This window comes from Chelon labrosus, assembly GCF_963514085.1.
Source record: "Chelon labrosus genome assembly, chromosome: 16".
Lineage (NCBI taxonomy): Eukaryota > Metazoa > Chordata > Actinopteri > Mugiliformes > Mugilidae > Chelon > Chelon labrosus.
Genome location: NC_140349.1, coordinates 12,628,765 through 12,639,815, shown reverse-complemented (window position 1 = coordinate 12,639,815; position 11,051 = coordinate 12,628,765). Strand labels below are relative to the sequence as shown.

Sequence of the window (11,051 nt, the reverse complement as noted above, 5' to 3'; positions counted from 1 at the left end):
GCATCTCAGTGGTAAAAGCTCAGCGATCAACAGTACCTCTCAGCACACCTCTGAGTCACGTCTGCTTGATTGAACAGATGGTGTGTACTCGAGCAAGTGCGTGCGTGCTCGCCGCCATAAAGCAAAGCGTGTACATGTGTGCGCGGCTGCTCTCGTATTCGGTGTGCATGCGAATTTGCATGTGTGCTTACTCCTACGCGTGTCGCTGCAGTCGTGTTGTAGTAACGCTGCGGCACTTCTTAAATCAAACGAATCTGCTTGAGATGCAAGATGTCCATTGTCTTGCAAACACACACACACACACACGGACGTACTGTACACACTTAAAGTACACACAGCAGAAGGAGAAGCAGTAATTAGCAAATAAGACAAAGAAGTCTTTTGACCTCGTCATTCTGGTGGAAAGATTGAATCTTTGCTGTCTTGGCAGCTTCAGAGATCAGATAGACTCATCATTAATACAAAGAAGCAGTGTCAGTGCGTCTAATGTGAGTAAAAAAATGTCGGTCTCAGTCATTTTGTTCTGCATCTGATATCAAACAAGCTTCGTATGTCAAGTTCCCCATGTCTGCTTAGCAAAAGTTACCTTTTGACACCGAGACTGGCTTTATCCTCTAATGAATGTAGTTTTAATAAGCAGATTTGCATATTTTCAGTCCATCATTGTGCTCTTAATGGGATTTGTATGGTTTTTAGGAAGGCCCACTGTAAAGTAGGTTGTTCTGCCATACAAGCAACAGGCTTTACTTTATTTACCTTAAGGGACTGGAGACGCTCTTAGAAACGAGCCTCTTTTAAGTGTTTAGCTAACTCTTTCTTAAATAGCTCATTGCTGACTTTAGTTAAATTGGCCCTCATTAGTTAACTAATGTTGTCATTTAATATAATTGTTGTTGTCCGTTTGTGTTTATTACTTCATTTACGCTCTCACTGCAGATTTTGTTTTTTAAATTTTTAATTGTGCAGACTTCACAGTCACATGAAGCGACGACAGTTTGAACAGTGTGAATTATCGCAAAGAAGAAATAACTTGCAGTGCGCGTTGAGCGTACATTTATACTGTGTTAGTCAGCTGACACTTTGGCTATATATGTGTGTGAGTGTGTGTGTGTGTGTGTGTGTGAGAACTTATGCTGTGTTTCAAGAAAAGAACACGTGTCAGCATAATTGAATATGCCCAGGTGTCAGTGTTTGAGTAAGCAAGTGGAATGTTCCTGGTTGTGGGTGTGTGCATGTGTGGGTGCTTGAAATGCTTGTACATTATTTATGAGGTTCACACCAAGCTTTCCATCTTTCATGGTGAGGGGTTCTTGCTAACAGATGGCATGCACATATACTGTACATGCACATGCGTGTGGTATACACACTCACCAGAGCTTTGCCTTCTTTAGTAAAGGCTTGAAATCAGACACAAGTTACTGTAAACTTCATGGTATTGTAATCATTAATCCCCATTTTTACACACCACCTCTTCGTCCTCCTGATCTGCAAATTCAAAAACTAGTTGGCCTCCTGATCTCCTCGCTGCAAACTGCAAAACATCATTTTGCCAGCATGTCCTTCAACGCATTGCTGTTCGCCGAGTGTTTTTCTGCTTCTGCAGTCCGTGTTGCACTGCATCCTTGTGTGAGTGCCCGGTTTCTTTGTTTGCTGGGGGTCACGGTCTGTTTGTTGACCTTCATGTGGATCAAATGTGGGATTTGTTTTTTGTGCTCCTGAATCTATCGGCGTCCATTTGTTGGAAATGTGTTGCTCCCTGCCACCCAGCCCTCATGTTGAATTTGTTCCTGCGTAGTTAAAAGGAATCCTGTGTGGTATTTTAGAGTTGCTGTTTTGCTCAGAAACACTATTAACACACGTATATTATTTATCAGCTGTATATCCTTGGACTGCATCTCAGTCCAAGAGAACTCATCTGTCGTTATGGTCGATGACTAAATGTATATTTTTTTTTAAAGATTCATCTGGTTGACATTGACATACGTATTTCCTGACCGTTTTCCTGTTCTTCTTTCCCAGGATTGTGCTGCGTGTGGGCAGGCTTCCTTTTGCAGGGAAATGATTCCGCATGAAGTGCAACGCACTCGGCCCCCCATCGTCCTCTGCGGCAAGAGCAGGTGTGACGTCGTGACCCTCTCCCCAACAACACTGAGCTCACCCTCCAGCCGCTAAAGATCCCTGGACGGAACAGACCGCCCACCCCTCCCCTCTAACCACCCCTCCATAGCATCATCTCCATCTTTAATCCTTCCTCACCGGCTAGTCGGGGCCTGGATTTTCTTTATCGAGAAAGTACCTGATAATCAACGGCTTTGGGTGAACTGGATAGATAGGGACGAAGAGGCAAGATTGGGAAGGTTCATTTTCAGCTAATTAATGTGAAACAAAGAACATCAAAAGTGGAAAAAAGAAGAAAGGAAAGTGAAAAAGAAAGTCAGAGATTGAGGGATTAAAAACGTAGGAAAAAGCTATTGTCCAAAACTTCAGGAAGAATAACGCAAGTACAGCTGAGGGACGTGAGGTGAAATCAGTATGAAGTCCAACCTGGAACGCAGTAATGAATGTCTGCCCCCAAAAAAGAGGGAGATCCCCGCAAGCACGTTACCATCTGAAATCCGCTCGCCTATCATGCCACCTGCCAGTGACAGCCAGCGCACGGAGAACATGACCTGGCTTGCCAGTGTGGCTGGTAGGAATGAGAGCGGCGTGGGCGCACACCGTAGCTCCAGTCAGTCTGACGGGCCCCAGTATAAACCCCTCTCCTCCATATCAGACTCTTCATCTTCCTCGTCCTCGCTGAGGCTAGTCTCCTCTTTCCCAACGGTGTACACATCCCCTATGTCACAGTCCACAGTCGGAGGAACTGTCCATTATACGCAGCTGCCTCCCAGCCTGCAGTTTATAGCTTCACCCTACACTGCTCCATATACAGGGTACCTCTCGCCTCAACTGCTTCCACCGCCTCCCCCTCCTCCCCCGCTCTCCTCCTCGTCTTTGGCGGCACAGAGATCCTCACACACAGAGACAGTCACTGCTCCTTCGCAGGCGTCCAAACAGGACCAGCAGCGAGCATCTGCGGGGCGCACCTCCATGCCCCCTCCTTCAACAGACACTCTCCCCCACTATGTTCACATGTCAACATCCCCGCGGACAGTGCCGTCGCCTCACCACCAGGGAGGCGCTCACTTTCCATCCCAGTCGCTGCATCCCCACCATACTTTAGGACATGGCATGTCCCAGGTCGTGGTGCAGTACACGGACGGCCACGGCAGGAAAGAGGAAGGTGGCTCTAGACACAGAGAGCTCCACAATGGAGAGCTAGAAAGGGGTCGGCGGTTCGGGGCGTCCCCTGAGTCCAGCCTCTCAAAGTCAGGGAGCAAATCACGGGACGCCGTTTCCTCTTTGTCTTCCTATGAGGCCCGCCAGCTGGTTCTGCCATCAGACTACTCTACTTATGATCCCTCAGGGCTGAGAACCTCTGTAATGTTAATGCCCAACAGCCATGGGGACCACCATCTGGTACCACCAAGGGCCAGTCCTGAGAAGCTGACAACTTCTGCCCCCACACACCTGGAGAAAGGTGGCATCATCCTGGGCAAGCCTGTCAATCGAACGTCATCGTCATCCAACACCACCTCCTCTTTCACGTTTCCACCGCCACTAAGTGTAGACAGTCTGAAAGCTGCTGTCAGCACACTGTCACCCCAGACCGTTATCCAGACCACCCACAACGCTACAGAGCCATTGTCAATGGGGCTCCCTTCCACCAGTATTTACCCTCAGCCACCTATTATTGGTTATATAGCCGGGGGCAGTGGAAGCAGCTACCACAGCCTACAGCAACACTTACTCATTCCAGGCACCCAACAGGTCATCATCCCTGTTAGTGGAGGTGGAGTGCCCACACTGGAACCTGTGACCTCCCACGTTACATCATCTACTCAAGCCACACCTTTTCCTACTACACTCCCGCATACATACATTGCTGCCACTGGCCCCAAAGGAGAAACTCTGGAAACCCCCAGCGGCTCATACCACCAAGCTGCTTCAGGTGCAGTGGTCCAAGCCCAGCTTCATCTCCCAATTGTCCCTGTTCCTCCGGGGCTGGTAGCGCCATCTGCTCCTCAGCCCCCCTCCAGTACGGTGGTGCCTCCCTCACTCCCCCCATATTTCATCAAGGGTTCCATCATCCAGCTGGCTGATGGCGAGCTGAAACGCGTGGAGGACCTGAAGACAGAGGACTTCATCCAGAGCGCTGAGATCAGCAGTGAGCTGAAGATCGACTCGTCCACCGTGGAGCGCATCGAGGGGAGCCACACCTCACCCAACTTTGCTGTGGTTCAGTTCTCCGTTGGTGAGCACCGTACACAGGTAAGAAAAAAGTGCAAACCTTTATTGAAGACTCTTCCCGCAGCGTATGATAACAAATTCAGTCTGTTAGCTACTATTTTGACCCATCACCGTGACTCATGCTAAAATATTTCTGCGATTGACAACAACTTTCACAATCAATTTATTATGTGAGTTAAATTTTTTGCACAACTTGCTCACCTTCATGCCAAGGGATTCTGGAGAAGATCTGTCTCGTCTTACAGAAACAAGGATCTGATTTAGCCTAGCTCCAGACTTGCTGGAGTCTCATTGGATTGCCCCGTCAAAATAAAGACAAGACTCCAGGAGTTATCTGCACCTAGCCAAGAATAAAACCATGATATATTTTTTTATTTTTTTGCCTTTGTGTAGAGCCCAGATGTCCGATCCCGCCTCCTTGCCTTTAGTATTTAAGTTGATCAGCTGCTAGCTGTTGCTTCATACTTCCTTAACAAGTAGTCACAGTTGATGTGGGTGACATGTTACACACTACTGACAAAGTTCTTACACTATTTCACTTACGTGCACGTGATACCAAGATGCCAGGATAGCCAGCATTTCACCGGCAAAGGCCGGAAAGAAGAAGGCTGCTAGTCTGGTTATAAACGCTGTTCTGAATCTACAGTAGCAGAAGCTGTAGCTTTTATCTCTCCAAGAAGGCTTTTATGTATGTTCCTAGCTGGTGACTTTAATGGCAAATGGCATGTGTAGAGCTGCTCCCATATTAATTACTCTATTATAATGAAACTCAAAGGACTCGGCTCTTCCTTCTGTACTTAAGTTGAGCGTGCTAGGATGACAGTCACGTAACAAACATGGTCTGATTGTTAGCTTTAAAGAGTTGCATGCAGGAATCTACTCATCAAGTTGTTTTAACGATTTAATAAAGCCCGGGACATGGATGGACAGATACAGAACAGTACTGTATTTCCGTTTGAAGCCCCAGTGATTACATTACAAACCTAAAGTACTGATTTTCAGCTGCAGCCATTGGAAAAAATGTGTACATCCTATAAAAGTACAACATGGCAACGTATTTCAGTAATATAATACTGATCCTGAAACAGAGCCTTGCAGATAAGGATGATGAACGAAAGGAAAATAAGCTCTACATTCGTTTACTGAACAAAAATATCAGTATTCTTCTGTGGAAAGTAAGTACACTGTTGGCTTCAGAAGCTATTCGTCTTGAGCAGAACATATTTTAGGCATTTTCCTTAATTGTCTGCCAGTTTGACACCTGCTTGCTGAAATTTTTGATGTAAAATTCCTTCAGTTGCAAGATATTTGAGTTTTTTTTAGCATCTCCTGCTCAAATCCCTCCACAGTATTTTCAAAGGGATTCAAACCTGATATTTGTCTTGCACCCAATATCCCTCAAATTCCTTCTTTTTGACTCATACCTTGGTGGCTTTGTTTATTCATCCCCCTGAAGGAGTCCCCACTGAGTTCAGGTTAAACTTTCGGTGAGATAGATTCACAGGATATGATGCAGAATTCATGGTTCAGTCAGTGACTGAAAGCTGCCCCGGTCCCTGAGGCACTGAAAACCTCAAGCCATAACATTCCCACCACCATGCTTCACGGTTGACATGATGCTTTCCTGAAAATCTGTCTTTAGTCTGCACCAAATATGTCTACTGTTACTGTGGTCGGACATCCCTATCTTTGGTTCATCTGTGTGGTGCACATTTTTCTAAATGGCCTGGACTTTGCCTGAACGTTCATTTGCAAAGTTTTGCTCTGAAGTTATTTCTGGACGGTGAATGCTTCCTTGTGCAAATGTGGGCAAACTCTTACTGATTCTGATTGACCAACAGTTGCAAGGTTTATCTTCTTGTACATTATGATGTTTGTTTGTTTTTTGTGACTACTTTTTGCATCACTCCTGGGCTGAATTTGCTGGACGCCATTCCTTTTGACAATCATTTGAAATTTTAGGCACCTGTAGTTACCTTTCCTTAGAGAAGAGTTATTTCAAATGATCTGGAGACATTTAAAACTTTTTCCATACATTTCCACACCTTTTTCTAGAGGTACTTGGAGAACTCTGGGAATTTTATGACGCCATACACTCCAAGCGGAGACCCCAGACCCTGATATCATAGTTTTAAATAAGACAGGACCCATTAGAGGTTCTATTCAATGGTACCAAATTTTTAACCTCCAATTTTATGGGCTTGAAGTCATGATAAACGTATGTCTATACTGGTCAAATGTTTGCTTGTTAGAATACCTTACCTCAAGATAATGCCTTTTATTCAGCTCTCTCAGTAATCTCCTGACATCCTATGCCATCCATGATTTCTGGATCTATTTTCTGCCTCTGGTTCTCTCCAACTTCTTCAAACACCCTCGTACACACTCGTGTGCGTACACACTTGCACACTTCTCACTGTCTTTGAGGGTGCGCATTAAAGCCAGTTAATCTATTTCATCTGTCCATGCTGTAACGCGTCTGCCCACACAGCACATCTCTAACCATCGCTCCCGCCCCCGGCTGCTCTTTGATATTGTACCCCACAAAAGCTGACCATCTTTCAAAGACTTATCTTTCTCTCTTGTACTCCCTCAGTGGTTCCTCTTGCATATTATTATTTTTTTTTTTTCCTGAGTGGTTGTAGCAGCTTTGAATCCGCTCTCAGAAAACTTACTCCGAGGAGTCAAAAATTATATAATACGAGAGGGAAAATATTGCCTGTCGTTTGCTTCGAGAGGGTGCTTGATACATCTTACGCTTGCATCGTTCTTGACATTGTTCTCTTTCACACTCACTTCCTCGCGCCGTTTCTTGTTCAGCCCACCCTCCCTTTGTAAACTCGCCTTTTCATCTCCATCTTCGTAGCTTCCTCCACTTCCACCTTCTCATTCTTCCTGCGGTATTTCATATCTCCTTTCACTTCGTCGCCTTTCCCCCTCAGGTTTATTTTTTCCCCCCGCGCTTTCCTGATTACATCTGAAAGCCTCCCCTCCTATCTGTCATCTCAACCTTCTGTCACACTCGCAAACAATAATTCAAGCCCCAATCAGTGCTTTACACGCAGAATTTAATTCAGAAGATGGAGAAATTCACCCTGTTTGCATAAATACTGTACGTTTATCTTTTGATTTTATGTACCTCAGAAAATATTTGTGTTTATTATCTGCTCCTCGGCCAGCAGTATTACAGGCAGCCGTGTCTTTGTCCTCCTTTTTACATTGGCTCTGATGTCTATGTATTGAAAATGTACTACAGTTCACATTTAAATAGACTCGTCTTTTATGTTAGTGGGAGAACTAGACACTTTCAGATGAGTTGGCAGCAGTGTGCGGGGCTCCAAGTCTCAAGCTGTGACACTACTCCAAAATGGATGTTGTCTGTGAAGCACTGAATGCTTCTAAAACGTTATAGAACGGCACTGAAGCACAGTCCTGTCTAACATCATCATAACAGGAAAATGATAAGAAAGCGGAAAGAGATGATGTGCAGCAAAGGTCCCTGGGTTTAACACCAAATGTGGAAACTGCAAATTACAACACAAAAGTACAAACAAGTCTTAAAAGAATACTCTGTTGTACGTGTCTGTCTGACCTTTGGTGCTAACTACCTGTCAAGCTGCAAAATGAATCCTGTATTTTCCAGGAAACAGTTTTCACGGGCTGAGTGGGTTGAGTAGGTGGCAATCTCCAAGACACTATCATTGAATGAGGCACCGCAAAGGTGACCGAGCTCATGGCCTTCTGATGACTCCTGCCTTTAGCAGCTTAAAAATCAGATCACGGTCGCTCACAGAAGGATGGAAAAAGGAAAATTTCAGCCAGACTTCTTTATAAAAACAAACAACACATTGTTTTGCTGTAATCACATTTCTTTTGCCTGTAGTATTAAACCAGATTTGCTGTTAGCACCAGATCATCCAGTCATGAAATCTCTGAGACCTTTGAAACATGACCTTTCATACCAGCTTTACATAAAGTGTTTAAATGTCTTCCTACTTCCGATTCCCTCTCCTCCAGGTGAGCGTGGAGGTGTTGTTGGAGTACCCCTTCTTCGTCTTTGGCCAAGGCTGGTCTTCATGCTGCCCAGACCGGACCACCCAGCTTCTGGAGCTGCCTTGCACCAAGCTCTCTGTTGGGGACGTTTGCATTTCTCTCACACTCAAGAACCTGAAGAACGGATCTCTGAAGAAGACTCAGTCCCTGGAGCCGGCTGCTCATGCCTTTGTCACGCCCTCCAGTCACGGGTTCCTCAAACCCCCCAGAGCTGTCGCCGACGCGCCCCAGAGCTGCAGTGGAGGAGGCTCCAGGCACAGGGAGCGGGAGAACGGCATCAGCCAGCGGGGGAACGGTGAAAGCGGAAACGGGAGCGGAGGGGTGGAAAACGGGGATCTCACGTTTGCCGCAAGAGGGTCCGTCTCTAAAGGTCAGGTTGCCGGCAGCGCACAGACGGGCTCCGCTAAGCCGCCAGGAGGCAGGAAGCGGAGGTGGTCTGCACCCGAGGGCCGAAAAGTAGAAAAAACAGAGGAGGAGCCACCTTTGACCCTGCCCAAACCTTCCTTCATCCCTCACGAGGTGAAAATCAGCATCGAGGGAAGGTCAAATATTGGCAAGTGAAGGCTAGCAGGACTGGTAATACCCCTTGGGATTTAAAAAAATATATATACATGAAAGGATTCTTCAAAAAACATGAATGCCCACATAAATGTTTCATTTGTCTTGGTTTTGTTTTCCGTTTCTTTTTTTTTTTTTTTTTTTTTCTATCTTGAATACTGTACTGTTGAGGTAAACGTACCCTACATGGTATCACTTTGCATTAAGTCCATGTAGTTTATAACACATTTTTTTTATAGATGGATTTAATATCACATCGGTGCAGTTTTTGGTGGTTTTCATGACTTGTGGTGAGGGATTTGTGAAGTGTGCTAAATGTTTAACGGTGGCTCTGTGGCACACGGGCCGGAAGCTTCACGGCTCCTCCTCATGGAGACCTTAACACGATGTGTACATTTTCAAACTAAATTAGCTCACAGTGATCTTACTCCCTGTGCACTGGACTAAATCTCTGCCACCATTTGGCAGTGGTGTGATTGTTACCTGATCTTGAACATAAAGAGATCAAGATCCAACAAGCCTCTTGAATGTGTCATGCGATATTCACTAAGCCAGATTTGAACCAGATGTCACCAGGTAGCGCCCGTGTGCCACACATTCGAGAGGGAACAACACTTACTCTGCTCAGTTTGACGACGGTAGACAGTTTTTAATTTCATCTTTAGCGTTTTCTTTTTTTTTTTTTTTCTCTCGAATCCCTCATCTTCTGTCTCACCACATATTTGTTTTCAATGATTGTCAAAAAAAAAAAAAAAAACCTTAATCAGGGGTCATTTAGTCCTAGATTGAGCTTAGGTTGGTCAATGTTAATGTATAAATGTGAGATACCCTAACCTAATACATACAAGTGCAAACACACTGGGTTGGTGAACTTCACTTTAAGAGAAGAGGAAGATGCGATCCTCGTTGTTGTTGTTGTTTTTTTTGTGTTTAGTTTCTTTTGGACGAATTACTTAATATTTTTTTATCCAGAAAGGCTTGTGCGAGAGGAACCGAGAGAATCTGCATGTCAAGCTCTGAGAGGGTCAGGATGTTTCAAAGCACTTAACACACCTGTCACACTCACCATACAGCCAACAAATGTTTTGGTGTCTCTTTATTTCCGCAGTACTGTATGTTTTTAGATATATACATATAAATATATATATTTTTTAATTTAGACAATGATAGAAAGCAGCAGCAGCACTTTGGAAAGGTGAAGTGTTTGGATAATTTGAAGCGGGGGGGGGGGGGGGGCGGTTGGTAAAGTGGAAGCAGACGTGCCATTGAATCAGAAAGCGAGGTGGATGAAAAGGGCAGGTATTTCAATAAGCGGATGGTTAGGGAGAAATTTGTGGCGACGAACGCGGCGGGTTTGCAGCGTGTGCGGTTTGTGCTGTCAGTTAGCCGTGCGAAACTTAGGGAGAAGTATTGGAATGTGTTTTGACGGTTTGCGCCCATGGCATAAAGATGAAAGGGCTTGGAAATATCACAAGGATTAGAAGATCAGAAAGTCATCATATATTTGTTATCTACGTGTGTGTGTGTGTGTGATGCTAGTCTGTGTCTGTCCATACACATGCTAACACAGATACAAAACAGTACAGACCATCCCTCAACAACTTGTAAGTATGTGCTGTATTTGTAGATACACATTTAGATGGATGCAAACACGTTGGTGCACGTTGTCCCTAACTGCAAGGACACTAGTGGACTGACATTGGATTAATGCACACATTAATGCAAGCAGTACAGCTGTGCACACATTGTTCTGGGAGGGAGTTTGTATAAGAGTGTATAGGAAAAAAAGGATCTATAGACAGTGCTAAATGTCCAGTGTTTCGACTTGCAGTCTTTACTTCTTGCAATTTGCACATCGGGAGGAGGGAGTTAGGTGGAGATTTGTGACGGGCCCTGTCCTGAAAGAAACCCTGGACCACATAACACACTGGAGGAATCCAGGTTTTTTTTTCTTTCTTTTATATGTTCCTCAACAGGCGCTTACCACATTGAAGAGGAAAACGATTCTGCGTCAGCACAGTCACATTGGGTTATTAGGAACACGAGCATATAGCTACGGAGAAGAATTTTAGCATGTGCCTGCCTACTGA

At 45.0% G+C, this 11,051-nt stretch overlaps 1 protein-coding gene across 1 annotated transcript; it reads left to right on the top strand.

Moving 5' to 3' along the window:
• The first annotated feature begins 2,152 nt into the window (after nt 1–2,152).
• atxn1a (ataxin 1a) lies at nt 2,153–9,641 on the top strand. Its single transcript, XM_084563817.1, has 2 exons — nt 2,153–4,371; nt 8,368–9,641. The coding sequence occupies exons 1-2, from the start codon at nt 2,533–2,535 to the stop codon at nt 8,962–8,964; spliced, it is 2,436 nt and encodes an 811-aa protein (XP_084419943.1). The 5' UTR covers nt 2,153–2,532; the 3' UTR covers nt 8,965–9,641.
• The last annotated feature ends 1,410 nt before the right edge of the window (nt 9,642–11,051 follow it).